The sequence below is a fragment of the Actinia tenebrosa genome, unplaced genomic scaffold (assembly GCF_029948245.1).
Source record: "Actinia tenebrosa isolate PJP-AT-01 unplaced genomic scaffold, QUT_ActTen_1.0 PGA_scaffold1__47_contigs__length_23844297, whole genome shotgun sequence".
In the NCBI taxonomy this organism is placed as follows: Eukaryota; Metazoa; Cnidaria; class Anthozoa; order Actiniaria; family Actiniidae; genus Actinia; species Actinia tenebrosa.
The window spans coordinates 1,164,491-1,185,163 of record NW_028292578.1 but is presented as its reverse complement, the minus strand read 5'-3'; the positions used below and the strand labels follow the sequence as shown (position 1 = coordinate 1,185,163).

The window sequence follows — 20,673 nt, the reverse complement described above, 5'->3', positions numbered from 1 at the left end:
ATTTGAAATTATTAAGCCTCAGATTCCCTCCCCCCCCAAAACAAAATTGATAGTTTCCGTCTTTCCTAATTCGATTTACGAAGAATAGAGATTTTCTTGCGACGGAGATTTTAAAATATTAATCTTTTATATTGGGAATATATTTTCAAAATTCAACTTCCTTTGCTTCCTAACCCCTGGGCACTCTGTTTATCACCCCAACCCTCCCCTCCTCCCGCCCCCCTCCTCCCGCCGCGGCTCCGGACGTGTTTTCCCCCCATAATCATCAGATAGTCGTGACAGTAGAAATCAGTTCTATTGGAAATGTCCGATAAATATTTTAAACCAATAATATTGGAATAAATTCAGAATAAAGTCCATAAATGTGGTTAAAGAAAGATCTCGAACCCACGATCCCAGAACATCGTGGAGTTAACATTAAATATTAGCATGATTTCATGTCTTCTTTTACTCCATTGTTTATTTTCATTTCTCCTTTCTAAACTTTGTCAGTATCCGTCATCTGGTCAGCCAGGATAGACTCTTTTTTGTTTTGTGTTTAATCTTAACAGTTAACTTAAAGTAATACTTCATTTAACCCACTAATAATCTGAATGAATCAGTTACCAAGTTTGGTTCAAGGGCGGTTTTTTTCTCTCACACTGACAATATTCAAGGTCATCAATAGTCATTGGTCAATAAAGTCCTCAAACGGTGGGGCACCTTCTGTGGGCTAGACAGCCGTCTTTTGAACTTGTTAGATTAAACTGTTACTTGGCTTTTGTAAGTGATTCACAAAGCGTATGATTAAAATTTATTACAATACCAAGTTCTGACATTCGTTTGAGTTCTTGATCGAAGGCTTTATAAAAGAGGAGGGTTGGCTCTGGAATCCAAAAATATTAAACAAGAAAAACAAATTATAAAAAAAAAAAAAAGGCTAAAGAACTATAATATCACTCCAAAAAATCTTTTTTTAAATTACCATCACAAAAAAAAATATGATACTGCGAAATAAAGAAAGCAATTTCTGTCTATTCATTGTATCTCTTGGTTAAAATGCTTTGTTTTCAAATAAAAGTCATAACCTTTTCCGCGCAAACTTTCTTTTCTTGTGCGTTCCCTTTGTTTTCTTCTCTTTTTAATTTATGAAGTTTTTTTTTACGATAACTATTCTGTTTATGTCGAACTGAACTCGTTTGCTAATAATCGTTTTTGAACAGATGCTTTCTTTTCTTGCATTTGAATATTATCCCCAAATGATAAATTTTTTTATACTTTTTAAAATTCGTACGTGATGTACAAAACTTTTTAATTTCTTATTAATACTTTTAGGAGGAAGTTGGCGTTTATTGTTGAAATAAAATATTATTATTTTGAAAGTCTTTTCGATATCTTTCAAGTTTCAATTTTTATCTTGACAATAACTCGTGGGATGTTATTCAAAAAAAAGTCTTTACTTTTCAAAATATACGAAAGCTTGCTTCTAGATCTTACACTATTTTTTAAACAAGAAAACTATGTACTTTATCATCTCTATTTCATAGCAAATAAATACTTATGGTATTGTATTGTATTGTACTGAAATATTGTAAGCAATGGTTTTGATGAAGGGCTGAGGCAATACAGATCTGGGCAAATGAATCTCCAAAATTATATCAACTAATTATCTCAAAAACAATACCCACAAATAAAAGATAGGGAATATACTATTCATTGTGTTTAAAAAAATGTTTTTTAAACATATGGGTAATATGGTAAATAGTAATACAATTATTAGGAAAAACTTGCATTAAATTTGGAATCAATTCATTCTGGTTTCGAATTCGTAGGTATTGTTTTGTTTCTGAAAAAAACTGTTTACCCTCGTTATTCGTTGATGAATCATTAGCCATTGTTTTGACAAGTTATTTTTGAAGAAATAAGAATTCCTTGTGATTAATTATTAAGTTTCTTTACCCGCAAACGCCAAAACATCAATAATCTTTCCCAACGCTGAATCTTACCCAACCCTTAATTGGGGACTATCCAATGCTGGGGATTCAGTGTGCGGAATTGCGTGTTTTGCGAAGGAAGGACTGAAAAATCCCTGAATAACAAACTATATATCTGTCTTGGCTTGAGATTCTAATCAAAATACCAGTCTATAGATGCGTATAAGAGTTGTTAATGAATTATGACTTCAAATAAGTTCAGACAGTTCTAACTGCATCGTAGATTTTATAAAACTCTGAAACGAGTAACCGAACAGAGTCAGATGAGCATGACTATTAAACTCAAAATTCAAACTCAAATTGGAATTTAAAACTCTGAGAAGAAAGAGAGTGGAAATGAGGAAAATCCAAACCCGGTTGCCGTCTGTATAACGAGGTTTTTTCCTTCGGAAATATGTTTATTGAACATAGTATAATATCAGAGCTAATTGTCTAGCTATATTTTTATCAATGAGGTAACCAATTTAAACAAAAACATATAAACAACATTCGGCTTTAGAAATTAACTTTTCTTAACCACTCAATCAGAAATTCGTCAAATTCTACATTTCGTTAAAGTAGATAAGGAATTTACCTCAAATTGAGTAAGAACCGTGCGTTTATTGATACAAATTGTAAATCGGGAGTTTTTGATGTTGCTTTTGCGCATAGAATATCTGTAAATCCTGATCGCAGATGGTCTGGCGAAAAACAGCATGGGTTCAGTTAAGTTCCTTCGACTTTTCTTCGTTTCAAAAGCTTTTAATCACCGGCACTACTTCCAAATTGTTTTTCTTTCCATATTATTGTAATATCTTTCCTTAGCTTTGGAATTTTCCATGAAAGACATCTCCTTTGAGAAGATTGAGATAACAAAAGCATGCCAATAACATCCGAAAAGATTTTAAAAATAATATTCATAATGGTCCATAGTGAACGTACAAATGATTTATCAAACAAAAGAGAATATTTCCGTAATATTTTCTTTTCTTTTATCCTTCTTGGTTGACTTTTCTTCGGTATAATAAAGCAAATATATATAGCTTTTCTTCTATTTGTTTTTATGAAGCGATGTCTGCCTTAGCAGTTTAGGAATCTCCCATTGATTTAACAAAAATAGATTTTATATTTTTATTATGTATTTTTCCACGTAAACAATTTCTCAGTCAAATTCAATAACGATTTGAGGACCAAAACATTCGTTATACTTTCATCAAGACTTCATATCACTTTTTTCTCTGAGTTTCTTCTTGTTACTGTTTCTAGCTTTTACGCTTTGACAATACCTGTAAAATGTTGAGGTCATGTTAATAAAGCAATTCCACTATATTTCATGCCGAAGAAAATAATGCATGAAATGTGGAATTAAAGTACGTGTCTTTGTACTTGTTTTCGTACTTTTGTAGGATATACGGGATGGGTATACGGAAAATTTAACCCGTACTTCAACATTTTAATAATTTTAAATGCAATAACTTCAAGAATTTGAGTAAATCTTTCCCCGGGGACCGGGGTTAAGTGCTACATTTAAACCACATATATGAATGTTAGATTCCCCTGCCCTGTTCCGAGGGTCTGGGGGTGGCGGTTTCAATTCACTAATGCATATAATAATTAGTTATCGAAGAAATGCTATTTTAGTTTCTTGTTTCAAAATAACGACAGGTGAGCTATGATTTTGTCATTTGAAATCACGAAAAGTTATTTTGTTTACGAAGACGAAGCTGAAAACAATCCAAAATAGCTCATTGGTGTTTTGTTCCAGTGAGTGAAACTTATGAACTAATTAGTTTACAGCTTTGAAAGCTCTCTCTTCTATTGCGATATTTAAAGTAATGGATTATTTAGCCGTTCTGTAGAAATAGAAATTTGAGTGAGGTCACTAAAATACACCCTGAAATAGATACCAGACTAATAGCAAGGGAAAATGAACTAAGAGAAGGAATATTCTGGTATTTATGATTTTACCGTCATAGACACCGTTTGATGCTATTTTAAAATCACATTGTCATCGTTGTTTTTCTGCAAGCGCATATAAGCCTTTTCATAGTTTAAGAACCGATTCCACTGCGCATGCGTTTTTATCCCGAATTTCTCACCTTCTTTGTTTAATTAAGAACAAAGAAGGTTAGACAAAAGAAGGTAGAAATTCGGGATAAAATCGCATGCGCAGTGGAATCGATTCTTAACTGTGAAAAGGCTTATTGCACGCGCTATTTAACAAATAGGCTTGTGAATCCACACTACTTTGACAATGTGATGATGAAATTTATCGTCAATAAGAGGACAGACACATAAAAAACTGATGTCTATTTGTTTTTTACAGTTACAAAAACGATAAAAACTTCTCATTTTTAGCGATCAAAACAACCAACGGAAAGAGCGCGCGCTGGTTGACGACAGCTTTATCTGTCTGTCCTCTTATTGATGATAAAAAATAACCAATCAGCACGCGAGAAATTTGTAAGTTATTGTAAAAAAGAAATGATACTCTAGGGAATGACATGAGGTCTGAAATGGGTAAACATTACGTTAGAGCCGAAGAGGTCTATTTATCACGCATGTTCAAATTTTCATATGTTTTGACTAATTTGCATACGGATTCAGAGCATGCGCAGACGTTTTTCACGCGTGTCTGTTAACTCAAGTTTTTTTTTTGAAAAACTCATGCAAACATGAGGCAAACAGGGTAGAGCACGCGCAGTACGCGCGTGCAGAAAAATAAACATCAAATGAATGCTGCTAAAAATAGCTTCAATGATTCTAAAAATAGCATCAAAGAGTGTTCATGATGGGGCGCGGGGATTCCTTCTCTTAGTTCATTTTCTCTTGGTAATACACATCAGTGGACCCTAATTCCATTTTCCATCTTGTGTCTCTTTGACTATTACACGTTGACTAAAATTTTTTATTTCACGGGTTAAATGCCTTCACAAGTTAAGGGCTTGATATGCAAGTCAGCGAGTGAGTGTGATATGTGACTTATCCAAGAAAAAATCCACTGAAACGACCACTCCTTCATCCTGGATTCCCTTAGTCCATTCCAATACTTTCGATGACTTTCGCATTCCAGACGTTTGGGCTTCCTGTGGTCCATTACAAGCAAACGTGCTCAAAATGTTAGTTGGTCGTTCAATCTTCACTTCTTCGAGGATTCTTAGATCCCAGAAGCCAAGAAACCTCCTCAAACCCACAGCACACTTATATATCTACCTGAAGATTGCCAAGGCTTATTTTTGTAGCTCTGTGTCGTCGAAAATTAACGTCAATGGCGTAGACTTGAGTTACGAGCAAGAAGGTAGTCAAGAACAAGTTGTTCTCTGTCTACCAGGTGCTCTTGGGACAACACAGAGCGACTTTGGTCCACAGTTAAAAGGACTTAGTAATGAATTTACTGTAGTAGCCTTTGATCCGCGAGGCTATGGGAAGTCAATTCCTCCTGTTCGAGATTTTCCCAGTGATTTCTTCGTTCGGGATGCTTTGGATGGTTCAGAACTGATGCGAAAAACTAGGTGAAGATTTTTAACTGTAAAAAATTGTGTGTGTGAAAAAACCTTATGAATAGCTAATATTTAATCAGGTTTTTATATATTATTTTACAAACTGGTGTCGTAATTATTCATTTATTTTTAGCCCTGCTCACCGGACAGCCAGGGGTAGGAATAAATAGGATGAAAGCTAGGGGGTTATCTTACAGCCCTGTCACTCTTGCTGCTCGACAAAATGCCAAAAAAACTCTGGAAACCTTAGCGTGCGCAGGCCAGAAGTCTAGCTACAAGATATGTAATGCCAGGGGTGGTGAAAGGAGTGGCTAGCAATTCTCCTTTCGCTTAAATTTCTCAGTATTATCCTCAGTAAGCCACCCTCTTTTCCTTGCAATCCTTGATAAGACCTTTAATTGTCTCCCCCCGCCTTTTGAAATTCCTGGACCTGCCACTGAATGTTCATACTAGAATTTGAATTATAGCTAGGGCACCCACCCCCTAATCAACAGGTTTTTATTTCACTCCAAAAATATTATTTTACAGCTGCATTCCCATTTTATTGGCTCTCAAGGCAATTGGTATAATTCGCAAGGGCTTTTATGCATTTTTGCTACATAGAGCAGTTTTTTCAATGGATAATAAGCCTGATGCGAGATGATGTTTTACCCCCGTCTCTAGACCATATCCTTTTCACATTGCTTTTGTTCTTTAATTATGACTATTGTTCCTGTATTCTCTAAGGAATCAAAATTTAATTATGAAAGAATTTTAAAAACTATTATGGTCTAGAGATGGGGGTAGAATGTCATTTCGCTTCAGGCTTATTATATAGTGAGAAATAGATAACCAATCACAGCTTTAGAAATTCTAAGGTTTCACAGAGTCTCTGGCATTTTGTTGAGCATGCACAGTAAAGAAGACAGAAGTCTTGGGTCAAGGGTCAAGAGTGAGGGGTCATGTAAAGTGAAAGTAAGGAAGATCTAGGAGGGGTCAACTAAAACAATGGTAGAAATCCCAAGAAATGGGATATTCATTAACGTTCTATTCCACTGGGATAATGGGATCAAGCACACTAGACTGATTTATTCAACTTATAAATAAATAGAAAATAAATTACTTAAATGGGAGTAGGATTTATTTTTCGATCTTTTGGTCTTCAGTAAATTCTTTGGGAGAATTATTAATTCATGTTTATAAAACTGGATGTTCAAAAGTCAGTTCATTTTAGCTAGTAATGCATTTGCAAAAAACCCTCAAAAATTGTGTCATTTTTTTACATTCCCACTTTGTCTGCTTACGTTAAGAGCATTTGTCTTTCTGATAATTATTTTTTACTATTTATGCACAGGTTTCAAGAAATACTCTCTCCTTGGTTGGAGTGATGGGGGTATAACGGCTATGATCCTTGCAGCAAGTAACCCAAGAGCCATTGACAAGATGGTTATCTGGGGTTCCAACTCATTTGTGACCAATGAGAAATGGAAACATACGAGAAATTAAGAGATACAGATACATGGCATCCGAAGATGAAAGCCCCTCTTGAAGGTAACTACAATCTAGACTTTTTAGATAGACTTATAGCGAAAGGTGCGAAAGTATAACCATATTAATTGTATTTTGCGCACTGTACTTTTGTGAATGCCTCATTTGGTAAAACCAGCCAGCTTTGCATCAAAATGTGTCAATTTTGTTTCTGACAATTTTGATAGGTATTCAATGTATGAGTAGCACAGTACAGCATAGGGCAGTGATATACTGTATACAGATGTTGGTGGGACCCAGAGAGAGGTTCTGAGTTCAAGGCCCCCCGTTTATAATGGATATTTATTCAACATGATGGGTGTCATTTGAATAAATTCATTATCACAGTCTGAGGTCTGATCCACCTTTAGTATTGTGTAGAACAAGGATGGATTAGGGGTGGAGGTGATAGGGGCCGTGGCCCCTCCTTTCTCAGATACCTGGATCTGCCCTTGTAAACTGCACACAAAAAAACTTATAAATTGTTTAAATATTGCCAGTTAATAGCAGTGCTTAACAGAAGAGTTAACGAAATAATTTTTTTTGATTTTTATAAAATAATAACAGCTGTAATATAAAGATCACAAATTTGAAATTCCTTTTTAAAGCAATGTACGGACAGCAAGGCTTAAAGTCCATGTGGGGTGGCTGGATAGATGCATTTGATAGGTTTTCCAAGCAAAATGATGGCAACATTTGTCGAGAGTATCTACCCAAGATAAAATGTCCCACCTTGATCATCCATGGGCAGAAAGACCCCTTGGTTCCAGACTTCCATCCAGAGTACCTTCATAAAAATATCACAGACTCTACGTTGTACCTGATGCCTGAAGGCCGACATAACCTGCATTTACGATATGCCAATGAGTTTAATTCTATAGTGACAAAGTTTTTAAAGGAGAAGGCAGAGAAATAAAATTCCATTTGATTTTTGCAGTGTAATCCTCCATTTTCCATGCATTGGTTCACTGGTCAAACACAAATCACTCAAGTGAGGTGTCAAGGTAGTTTCAATACATTATTCAAATTTGAACCTTGCCAACTCTAGTGAATGCTTTGTGTTTGACCAGTGAACCAATGCATGGAAAATGGTGAATTGTCCAAATCTTTCTACAATGTTGTAGTATTTTTCTTGATATGGTTAGCATACTGTAGCTGTTAGTTAATCTAAAAACCTTTTATTCTCAACTACCGACTCTATATTTTTTGTTTTGTTATTTTCCAGAATAACAGGTAATATCCCCCATGTTTCTTCCTTAGTTTCAGTTTTATGATTTTTTTGTACAGAACTTGATTTTCACTATTTTTCTTCCAAAATTGTACAAACAATGTCTTTACAACACATGCCAGTAAAATGACCCTACATGTCCCTACAACACATGCCAGTAAAATGACCCAGCATTGCCCTAAGACACATGCCAGTAAAATGATCCTGCATTGCCCTACAACACATGCCTGTAAAATGACCCTGGATGGCCCTACAACACATGCCAGTAAAATGACCCCTTCATGGGCCTACAAAACATGCCAGTAAAATGACCCTGGATGGCCCTACAACACATGCCAGTAAAATGACCCTACATGTCCCTACAACACATGCCAGTAAAATGACCCAGCATTGCCCTAAGACACATGCCAGTAGAATGACCCTGCATTGCCCTACAACACATGCCTGTAAAATGACCCTGAATGGCCCTACAACACATGCCAGTAAAATGACCCTGGATGGCCCTACAACACATGCCAGTAAAATGATCCTGCATTTCTCCTACAACACATGCCAGCAAAATGACCCTGCATGGCCCTACAATACATGTACATGCCAGTCAAATTTAACTTTTACCTTTACTTTTATCTAATGTTCTTCATACATCAGCCTGAATCAGTGTTCCTATTACATTATATTCCAATTAGGCCATTGGCACAGATCCATAGGGTCATTACAGGGTTTACATTATACCAATGTATGATGCCTAATGCATAAAATGTTACTCAATGTTTAACATTTTATGTAAAATCAGCCCCCTGCCTAAAGTTCACAATTAACATGAGCACAAGTTTAGCATCTTCAACTCTTTAAAAGTGTTTATTTTTTTAACAAAAATTGTATTGTTTAACAATTTATTGTGATTTAAAAAATTATCAAAAAAGTACAAAATGTCATGAATTTACAGCAGAGTGCAAGCAATTAATCCGTGAATCTCTAATTACTAAATAGTACAAAATAGTGCTAATTAAACAATAGAAAAACAATGGAATTTGCATGAAATTGTGCTATTTAGTATTACTAAAGTTTCACGGTTATATTGTATGTACTCTATCATCATGATTATTTTAGACCAAGGGAGGTTGGTTGCAAATATGGAGAGTATCTAGGTTTAACCCAGGAAAAAGAGACGTGCAGTTATCTAAGCAAAAAATAAATAAGAGTATTGCGAATGGGGGGGGGGGGGGGGGGGGGGGCACCAGTCAGGGTTTAGGTGGAGAAAAATCAAAGGAAGTGTGCCTCATATGAGGGGAAGCAGGAAATGTTTTAAAGATTTGAATACATGCTCCCTTATTTTGCACCAACTATTCCCAATTTTATACCATGAACACATGGTTGTCCCACTCTGTGATTACAGAGAAAACTGATAGATTAATACAATGACTATTTATGAATTTTAATGAGCATCATTATGATTTGCTATGGTAAAGCATTTTTATAATGCTTATTCAGCCAAAATGCATATCAACTCAAGCCCGATCAAAGTCTCTTTAAATTGAACACAACAACTATTTCAACTTTGAACGTTTCATTCAAATTCTCATCCCTTTCTACTGGATATATTGAATATGGCAAGGCTTAACCTTTTTATTGTTTTATATGTGCTATAACGACATAACAGTGTAAGATAGTGCATCCTTAATGGAAAATTATGTTTCTTTCTCCAACTTCAACTTGTTGCTTTCCTCGTGCCATTTACTTGGTTATATTGATTAATGTGCATAGTGCATGCGCAAGTAAGTACGTTGCATGTATGGTAATGTTCAGGTGATGCTTACATTGGTGATTCTTTATCCTGAAACAGATTAAAAATCAATCAAGTAATTAGTCACTCTATTAAAAGGTGAGTAATGAGACTGAGTAATCACTCCTTGCATGTTCGATGACATAATTGATGGACTAAATAATAAACTGATCGACCAATTATCTACCCAATCAATTAAACAATTAATCAATGAATTGAACATTCAATCAACCGATCAATGAATCTACCAACCAGTCTCAATAAATGAATCGATAAACAAACAAGCAATCAGACCAGTCAACAGTCAATTAGTCAACAGTCAACAAACTAATGTGTAGTTCCAAAAATTATCCATACCCCCTCACGGAGGAATTTTTTAAGACACCCCCATACCCCCAGAAATTCCAATTTTCTTCCATACAAACTCTGTAATTTTTGTTCTTTCTCTGACCCCCCTACTCTTCGGAAATTCCAAATTCCTCTGTGGGGTGGGTATGGATGATTTCTGGAACTACGCAATGATTAAATCAATTCCCATTTCTCTATGCATGATTGCATGATTTATGTTTGAAGGAAGCCCATCTTAAAATATATGGCAATGCCTAGATATTGTGCACTTTTTTGAATGTTTGATCTTACATAAAAATAGTTCTTGATGGATTACCTTTTTCATGGCAATGTTGTCATAGTAATTAGATTGTGCCCTAGCAACATCATACTGTTCTTCAACTGAATCATCGACAGGATTGTCATAGTAAGTAGATGCTCCCGGCCTAGCAACATCATACTGTCCTTCAAATGAATCATCACTTCCTCGCCGTCCTTTGTTATCATTACCATAGTAAACTTCACCACTTTTTGCCATGGGTTGGGTCATTCTTCATTTGCACTGGCCTCATCCCATGGCCATAATCTTCTTCATTGACACGAAGATCTCCCTTTTGTTGTCTGTATGGGAAAGAAATTATGTCAGTCTCATTTTGTTTTGAAGTGTACTTAGGTGTAAAGCCCCCCTTACTCCTGCACCTTGTGGTATACTAAACCCTAAAATGATGACTAATCATAAGCTGATGGTCAGATCTTCTTTAGGTCTCATTTTGTGTACATAGAGTAGATGCACAGTACCCCTTACTCCTCTCTTGTGGTATACTAAACCCTAAAATGATGACTCATTATAGGCTGATGGTCAGATCTTCTTTAGGTCTCATTTTGTTTTAAGTGTACATACAGTAGATGCACAGTACCCCTTACTCCTTCTCTTGTGGTATACTAAGCCCTAAAATAATGACTTATTATAGGCTGATGGTCAGATCTTCTTTATGTCTCATTTTGTTTTAAGTGTACATACAGTAGATGCACAGTACCCCTTACTCCTTCTCTTGTGGTATACTAAGCCCTAAAATAATGACTTATTATAGGCTGATGGTCAGATCTTCTTTATGTCTCATTTTGTTTTTAAGTGTACATACAGTAGATGCACAGTACCCCTTACTCCTTCTCTTTTGGTATACTAATTCCTAAAATGATGATTCAGACCCTCTTGACTTCAGCACCACCCAACAGTGTCCTCCTCCACCCCTAGTGTATAACTATAGAGTTTTCATTAAACAGAAGAAAAAATATCCATAAAGATCAAAAGATAGAAAAATGTCATGAAGGTCTAAATAAGAAACTGTAAAGGTTGTCTGACCTCTTGTAACAGCAAAGGATGAGGACAATAATGATGATGATGAGTAAAGATACACCAATACATATGCCAACAATCAAAGCGGTTTTGTCTAAAAAATGGAAACAAACAGATGAGTATCTTGTATAGAATTCAGAATTCAATTATGACTTGTTACGGGATCCAAGACATGCAATCTGGAATCCAAGATATGCAATCTGGAATCCAAGATGTACAATCTGCAATCCAAGACATGTAATCTGCAATCCAAGACATGCAATCTGCAATCCAAGACATGCAATCTGCAATCCAAGACATGCAATCTGCAATCCAAGATATGCAATCTGCAATCCAAGATATGCAATCTGCAATCCAAGACATGCAATCTGCAATCCAAAATTTATTTCGTAATTGGTTCTAAATTAAAACAGTTGGCTTTGTTCTGTCGATCCGAAAATTTAAGACTTGATCTTTGTGAAACATCCCTCAGCTCTTGAGCATTAGGAATAAGCAGTGAGGAGTTGTTTATAAAGTGCACCTCCTTTCCCCCATACCCCAAACGGAAGTCTGTTTTAACACTTACTCGAGTCTTCCTTGATCTTGGCTAAAGGAGACAAGAATGAAAGTGAATTAGTCAATAATTGAAAAAGAACGAAAAGGGAAGGAAGATCACATGCTTAGTGACAGCATGCTGGGAAATTGACGTTTTAATGGAACAATTCCTTGTGAACAGGGGTGTATCCAGGATTTTGTTCAGGGAGCGGTGCTGGGCACAGATTTAACCCAGGGATGGGTGCACCCATTAGAATCAAAGGTAAAAAGCAGTATTGGTTATCTTCGAAGTTGGGGCACAAAGTCGAACCAGGGAGGGGTGCGCACCCCCTGCACCCCTCCCCTGGATCCGCCCCTGGAGAAATGAATGGGAAAATTTCCGAACTGAAGAAGCATATGCTTAAGCTTATATTGCTTATGTCGATAGCTTGAAACGGACTTAACTACCCTGGGTAGCAGACGAATTTTAAGTTTAAATTCAAATTTAGGCTGCATGCAGGCTACGAAGCAACCTGCTGGCCATGCAAAGTAGAATTAACTATATGCCTTGCTTCGTAAGATTCCCAATATAGTCGTATACACCAGTGATCTGTGAATCAAAGTAATTCTCTTGCGAAGTAGAATCAGCTATATGCCTTGCTTCGTGAATTCCCCCCCCCCCAAATAAATTCCATCCCCCCCCCCAAATAAATTCCAACCCCCCCCCCCCCCCCAAATTCTCAGATACACAAGTGATCTGTGAATCAAATTATTTCTCTTGCAAAGAAGAAGCCTTGCTTTGTGAATTTATCAAATAGGTTGTCAATACTCAGATAACCCAGATTTGACAAAGGACATGCTTTTAGAGTTATTTTACTTGGACTGTCAGGTACTAGTTATGCAACTTTGTTTCAAGGACCAATTTAAATCAATCTACTTACCACAGTTTACACCATCGCCCGAGTATCCATCATTACAGCTGCATGAGAAACTACCATCTGTATTCGTGCATGTAGCATCACTGTGGCAGTCATTTGCATCTGGGTCGTTACATTCGTTCACATCTAGAGCAAATAAATCAAGAAGAATGATATTTTCTAATATTCTTTATACTTTTCTTAAATTGCCTCTACCTTCCCTCTGTTTTTTATCACATATTTATTTTCCCTCTTAACCGACTTTTTTCCCACCCACTTCACCGCTTTTCGTTTTCCTTCATATATTTTCCCTCCCACTTTCCATTCTCTTACATTTATTTTTCGTTTCTTCTGCTATTACCCTTCCATCTCCCCATTCATTTTCTCTGAAACGTATATTATTGGTACCAAGTTTATTTTACATTCATCCATACCTGATACAGAACTAGATTGAGGATCGAAGCTTAAGGCTCCCATCACTCCATTAACACCACTGATATCCTGATTAAGACCTGTACTCGTAACATTGGAGTTGGGATCGAAGTTCAACGAAGCATTGGCAATTATACTTCCATCTCTGTAGAGAAATCAGCCAAAAATTAATACCATGCTAGTTACGTTTATCTTGAAAGGTTTATTTTGTGAAAACAAAAAGTGCTTTTTCCCCTTTTAAGGGTCAAGTAATATAATACTCCCCTTCACAGTTCCCTGCGCCATCTTGAAAGGTAACTGCGAAAGGGACTTATAGTTTTAGAAATTGATTTGGGTTTCTTGGGATGCGAGTCTCTTTCTATGAGAATAAAAGGATAAAAGAGGTGCCCCGGCCGGCCATGTTGGTTGACATGACAAGAGACGCCAAGACCAAATCTTTTGTCAAAGTCAACCAAAATGGCATCAATGACGTCACATGCATCTCATGAATATAAGTTGCTCAAAGTCCCTTTATATCAAAGTCCCTTAGGCCTAGGGCAAACGTCGAACTTTCCATGCACCGAACTCATTAAAAACAATGGATATCAGGTGATAATGAGGCGACATTCTTTGATGTAATTAAGTGCGGTTTATGGAAAGTTCGACGTTTGCCCTAGGCCTTAATGTCAAGGGCGTTACACTTACTGTAAACCAGTTACGCTACATCCAAAATAAAATAGTCTAAATCGGGATTTCGTCTTGAAGAACGCGTTGAGCTGAAAAGGAAGGCCAGAATGAATGATTCAAGGAAAAAAATATCAATATTTGCTTTCAGTTGTATTATTTATTTATTTATTTTTATTCAGGTTGATAACTGATCCGGAACGTATCGGCAGATTCAAGGGAGTGCCTCAGGAGTGTCATAAGACCCCTATCGTTATTCCGCATTTATTCGGAACTGGTTTTATAATGCTGATAAGTGAGTATCATATTTTGCTAATGATTTCAGTGTGTGTTTTTTAAACTACGTTAACAATAATCATGTTTACGGTGCTTATGTAGTCATCAGAGAATTCGTCATTCAATCCGCTTCTCCATTTGAACTCGGGGGAGTTCGAGTACCTTAAAAGACGTATCTTGAGTTAAACCGCTTACTCTCTGCATGCGAAAGAAAAGGAACTCATTTTTAAGATATTCGCACTAGACATTACACCTACTTGCAAGAAGGTTGTCATACAAGAATAGAAAATTTGCAATTTAGTGAGAAAGGAATACATTAAAAGACAAAAGAAAAAGTTCAGCTTCAGTGATCTTCTTTTGTTTTTTGATATAATTCCCTATCCCAATAAATCACTAATGTTCTATTTTCGTACGACAACGTTCTTACAAGTAGGTGTACATCGGGAATATTCGTTTCTTCGTTAAACGAGGTCCGCCATGTAAATATCTGATGCGACGATAGATGCCCGAGTAAACGCGGTTTCTCTCTACCCATATTACATTATTCATTCGTTAAATGAGGCCCAAGTAGACAGCCAATATTTGAGCCTGGCAACAAAAGCACCCCACCCTGCAAATTTCTGATTCGGACAGTTTACAAGAAGCCCGAGTGTTCACGTTTGAAACACGTCTCTACCCGAACCAAATCTAATCTAGCAGTATAGACACCACCACCACCTACTTTTGCATTCAAACGTTCCATCAGAAAATTTCCTCGGTGGACATCGACATTTGTAACCGCCCTTCTTGTTTTTGCATATCTGGTCTTTGCGGGGACATTTGAATCCCTCTTTACACTCGTCGGTATCTGCAAAGGAGTATGGGGGGAAAATTAGGAATTTGTTCTATTAATCCATGCTTGTGAACTGCGGAAAATAATAATAATATTATTATGTTATTGCAAAACCTCCGCAGGACAGAAGAAAAATTACCATACCTAAAGTTGACATTTCATATAAGACAATGCGTTAAGGCATTTTTGGCCTCAAGCACGGGTTTTTTGATACCAAATTCACACTTTTTACTGAAAATCGAACATACAGAATTTGTTGATGTTTTCATACCCGCTGGTGTCATCGGGATCACGTACAATTCAAGTTCAACTGATTTCAATGTTTCTCATTTATTGTTGCCATAGAAACATCAATTCCACGGAAATGTATCATCATAGGCATCATAAACTCCAATCTGAGACTAATGTCTAGTGTGAATTTCAACTCAATCCTACGTCAGAAAGTTTGGTAAAAAGCCAGCCAAAAAAGTTTGGTATGGCTGGGGGGAAAACAGGATAGAAGAACGTTTAATTTATTCTTTCAAACTTGACAGTCTTGCTGTTTTTAACATGCTCTTACCAGCTTTTTTATTTTATTTTATTTTTATTTTTTTTTTACCGTAATTATTTTTGTTTAATACGTTTAAAATACCTGATAAGATCTCATTGGTGCCGTTTTAACTTAAGACAAGGCTTGGCTAAGTTGTATCAGTTATAACTACTTGGAGGTTTATGTTGCTTGCCGAGTAACTGTATGTTATGTCTAGTCGTGACCCTAGAGACTTGTCAATCTTACTGCATTTGCTCGAAGAAATGGCATTTTGTGGAGCATGCGCAGTAAGAGCAGCAGTGGCTCTGACGTCGAGAGTGGCATCTAGTTGCGCAATGAATGTGTGAAGCCACACTGGAACACGTACCTTTGCACGTCATCTTGTCATCATCCAGTTTATAACCACGTTTACAAGAACAATTTCGACTACCAGCAGTATTGGTGCACATATGCAGACAGCCGCCGTTCGCGGTCTTGCATTCATCGATATCTGATTTCAAAAAAAATGTTAAAGACATTACTTTTGGTTCAATAGCATATAGTCATCGATGCTGGTACTATTACTACAATCGATCTTAAAATGGCCGTTAAATAGAGGTTGGCCACTTACGGTCAACCGTGAACACCTACAATATGTCTGGAATGTTAAACGTGTTCTGACCAATCGCATGTGATTGAATGAATTGATTTCTAACTAACTGTCGCATGTGATTGGTCAGGACAGGATGTTTAACATTCCAGACATATCTTAGGTGTTAACGGTTTTCTTAGTTTGATTGTATTATGTGACCAGATGTTCCCATATCAAAGCTATAGACCCCTTGCATTGATTTCCTAGAGGAATTGTTAGTCTGTCTTTTCTATGCAAAAAACAATCCATTGTTTTGTTCCCCAGAACAATTCTTCTCGGACTCAATACAAGGGGTCTGTATGACTAGACTTTTCAGCGAAACGCTTCTATTGCACGTTACGTCATCGCGGCCATGTTGGTACCATTTAACAAAAGATTTCTCATTATCATCCATTGTTAACGGCACCTCAATGGCCGCCATGCTTTTGTCTTTTGACTGTCTTGGGAATGCTTGCAATCCATCAATCGTTACCTTCGCAGTCTCTCTTGTTGGACATCAACTTGAAGCCAGGTTCACAGGAACAGTTGTAGTTTCCTGGTGCATTATTACAATTATGGGCACATCCACCATTGTTGGTCGAACACTCGTCGATATCTTGGCGTAGAAATATAACCAACATTAGTAATGGTCTTTCACAACTACTGAGCTCTGATTGGCTGAGTTACTAGTAGTCTAGTATTCTCCTGATCCCTCTTTCTTCTGACAGGCTACAGTTTTCATTCAACATTGTGATTGGTTAACGTTTTAAAAGTTGATGACACATGTTAACAGTGTTTAAATCAAACAGTTGACTTAAATTAAGCTCATTCGATAAGGTGGATTTTAAGCTTCAAGTGACAACGCGAAATATTCGGCAGAGAAGGATCTTGGACTATCCCAAGTGCCTTTGCGAGTTATAGTTTTCTCAGTTCGGTTTCAACCGGTTTCAACCGGTTTCAACCGGTTTATGTGGATCTTTTTTTATTGATACTTCTGCTACTACTACTGATACTAAGGTGTTGCTTTAGCGTTTAATGAAGACATGTTCGACTGATTTGGCAAATAAAAGTAGTCATTTATAGGATCTGTACTAAACCTAAAAGCACTTCAAAGGTACTCCAGTATTTTGAAGAATATCTTTATAACATTTTTTGAAGAATTTGTGAAACAAATATCGCTAAATGGTGACAAACATTCTACTTAAGAACAATAAATTTTTCAATTTCAAGCTGTTTAAATGGAAAATCAGTTATTTCTCACTCGCTCGCATCGCATTGCATGATGGAATAAACCCTGGATTCTCCTGATTATTTGGTATATTCTATAGTATAATCCTCGAATTACTAACCTTGGCATTTCTTGTTGTCGGCCGCAAGTTTGTATCCTTTGAACATTTACACTCATTTGTGCCATTTATGACGACACACTCATGTTCACAATCCTAAACCATTACACTTCTGTTTTGCTAAATTAAATGAAATATTCGGTAATTTTCTGTTAAGAAATAAACGTGAAAAGACCAAAAACTTTTCTCGACTTCCTTTTCAAGAACGATTGTGCATCCATTTACCAATTCCACACCACACCACACCACACCACACAACCACACCAACACACCACACCACACCACACCACACCACACCACACCACACCACACCACACCACACCACTTTTAATCTTTCATTTCAGTTTATTAATCGTAGGAGGGCCATAATGGAAACTACTGGGTCACCAGTAATGTATGTCACCCTCGTTAAATAAAGTCTTTTTTTTTTATCCCATCCCATCCGATCCCATCCGATCCCATCCATTTTTGAAGTGTGATGAATAATTCATCTTTTCTCGAAAGGTGTGAAAATGACCCAAAAGCGATCAAAAACCATGGGCTACAGTCCATGCTTTTTGGCCAAAAACACCCATTTTTGAAGTGTGATGACTAATTCATATTTTCTCGAAAGGTGTGAACTCGACTTCCTTTTTCAAGAACGATTGGCATCCATTTACCAATTCCACACCACACCACACCACACCACACCACACCACACCACACCACACCACACCACACCACACCACACCACGTTTAAGCGTTCATTTCAGTTTATTAATCGTAGGCGGGCCATAATGGAAACTACTGGGTCACCAGTAATGTATGTCACCCTCGTTAAATAAAGTCTTTTTTTTTTTATCCCATCCCATCCGATCCCATCCGATCCCATCCATCCAATAACCTTAGCATTTTACAACACTAAATTCAAAACCATCCTATATATCCATAACCACCTTACTACACTTTACCACACTTCACCACCCCATCCCATCCCATCCCATCCCATCCATCCAATACTCGTAGCATACCACACCACTAAACTCCACACCATCCCATATATCTATTACTACCTTACTACACCGTACCACACAACACACCATGTCATCCATCTATCCATCAGTCTATCCTTCCTTCCTTTCATTTATCTTCATTTCTTCCCTCTGTCCTTTCATAGAAATACGACGGTTTTTCCGTCAGTGTCTTACCGGAACAAGTCTTGTTGTTTGAATCTAGTTTGTAACCCTCTTTACACGAACATACGTAGGAAGACGGTATATTTTGACAGATCTGTTCGCAATCGTTATTGATTGGATACTCGCATTCGTCGATATCTAAACCATTAAGAAGGAAAGAAAATAAGTTAATACTACACAAAAAATATAACAACTCGAGTCCTGTTACTGAGATTTTCAATATTCTGCGAAATTTCAACGGCTTGTTGACGTCAGCTTTATCTGTCTGTCCTCTTATTGATGATAAAAACTAACCAATCAGCGCACAAGAAAATTAAACTGTAATTGTTAGTCACTGTAAAAATTAAATTTCACCGTGCAGCTCGCAGCTACCTGCTGGATTTTCAAGATACAGTATACAAGAACTCGACTCGTGTACGTACCAACACAATCATAGAAGCCAGGGCTTGTCTCGTTAAGTTGTATCCATCATAACACGTGCAGTTGAAAGATCCATCCGTATTCTGACATTTGTGGTTACATCTTCCATCTTGCAAGCATTCGTCGATGTCTGATAGGAAAAAAAAAGCCTCAAAGAATGAGTTTCATGACTGCTTGGCTCTTGTGACTGCTGATCACAATAGATTGCTGATTGACCTAGTACTACAACTACTTAGAATTCCTATTTTCCCCCAGATTATATTAAATGGTGGGATAAACAAAAAGGACCTGCTGTCTCGTGTCTATTCACAGATATAAACTCTATAGCGCCTGAGAAAGTGCTTTTAAAGATTTGCACTGTGGTGCCCACGGTAGAGGTGATGCCTTGTCCTTTACTACCACCACCCTGCAGCCACACAAGGGAGACGCTCTCCTTCTTTTCTCTATGATATTCTCTACTCTTTTGCAAATGATTTGCCTAAAGCCAAGCTAAGTAAGTGTAAAAGGCAAATGAGTCACTTCAGTCACAAACACAGCGGTATTCCAGTTACCCGATGGGCAAAGGACTATTTGTGCATGGGCAGACAAAGGATGTCAGAATCTACCGGGGTCTAACTACCTGTGCAGCCGTGCTTAGGATTTTCCCCTCATAGCCTTTCTTACAATACAATTTAGCCTCCAAGAGTATTTGTTCAGTCTGAGTTTAGCCTTACAATCGTTGCCGATGTTTAGCTTTATTACCACAACTCCGTCCACATCTGCAAAAATAGACCACGGTTTTATGAGCTATGGTATTATATTTTTGTGGGTTAGGTGTTACTACGTTCTTTAATATAACTATCCTATAGACCTCCTTGCATTGATTTCCTAGAGGAATTGTTTTGGTGTGACAAAAATAGTAGGTCGTCTTTTCTTATGCAAAAAGAATCCATTGTATTGCTCCCCCCCATAACAATTCCTCCCGGACCTCATTGCAAGGGGTCCGATATAGATAGATAGAATCCCCCCCTCCCCCTTTCCACCCCAACGCACCCTGATAGGATAATTCTTTTTCTTTCCTTTCACGTAACGCCATGGTCATGCTCTGTGGTCTAACTTCTTCCTTGAGAGGAATCTAGCTTTTAATTCTCCACGGTCGACATGAGTCCAACGGCTTCACGGTACTCACTACATATTAGAAACCTAGTGGGAACTGAGTAACCATAATGCTACTCGTAAACTCTTTAGTGGTGCCTTGAGCGGGAAATCACAACAACCAGGATTCCACTAGTGAGTCCAGACGGCTATCAATTTCTAGAATAGTTTTC

General features: G+C 37.2%; 3 protein-coding genes and 1 long non-coding RNA gene across 4 annotated transcripts in view; 1 reads left to right on the top strand and 3 right to left on the bottom strand.

The window, feature by feature from the left end:
* The first annotated feature begins 5,059 nt into the window (after positions 1-5,059).
* Positions 5,060-8,146, top strand: LOC148909664 (serine hydrolase BPHL-like). The gene is given in 5 exon segments (XM_089033423.1): positions 5,060-5,464; positions 5,586-5,608; positions 6,786-6,911; positions 6,914-6,982; positions 7,567-8,146. Coding segments are annotated over 5 exon segments (921 nt in total). The 5' UTR covers positions 5,060-5,069; the 3' UTR covers positions 7,875-8,146.
* Positions 8,147-9,999: 1,853 nt separating this feature from the next.
* Positions 10,000-14,631, bottom strand: LOC148909663 (uncharacterized). The gene is made up of 9 exons (XM_089033422.1): positions 14,523-14,631; positions 14,200-14,270; positions 13,518-13,660; positions 13,108-13,230; positions 12,219-12,239; positions 11,660-11,747; positions 10,822-10,917; positions 10,634-10,742; positions 10,000-10,020 (listed from the first exon to the last, which is right to left on the bottom strand). The coding sequence occupies exons 1-9, from the start codon at positions 14,535-14,537 to the stop codon at positions 10,000-10,002; spliced, it is 687 nt and encodes a 228-aa protein (XP_088889548.1). The 5' UTR covers positions 14,538-14,631.
* A 3,233-nt stretch (positions 14,632-17,864) lies between these two features.
* Positions 17,865-19,493, bottom strand: LOC148909662 (uncharacterized). The gene is made up of 3 exons (XR_016120154.1): positions 19,369-19,493; positions 18,959-19,084; positions 17,865-17,891 (listed from the first exon to the last, which is right to left on the bottom strand). It is a non-coding gene; the product is annotated as an uncharacterized LOC148909662 (long non-coding RNA).
* Positions 19,494-19,687: 194 nt separating this feature from the next.
* Positions 19,688-20,673, bottom strand: part of LOC148909661 (uncharacterized) — a 3,367-nt gene continuing 2,381 nt past the window's right edge. The window contains exon 3 of the mRNA XM_089033421.1: positions 19,688-19,855. Coding sequence (XP_088889547.1) covers positions 19,688-19,855 — 168 coding nt within the window. The remainder of the gene's footprint in view (positions 19,856-20,673) is intronic.

Excerpts from the sequence above, each read along its gene's own strand:
- LOC148909663 (XM_089033422.1), bottom strand. Across the intron at positions 13,661-14,199 it reads TGTAGCGTAACTGGTTTACA|AGATGGAAGTATAATTGCCA; the intron begins GTAAGTGTAACG and ends ATTTCTCTACAG. Across the intron at positions 10,918-11,659 it reads ATCCTTTGCTGTTACAAGAG|ACAACAAAAGGGAGATCTTC; the intron begins GTCAGACAACCT and ends TTTCCCATACAG.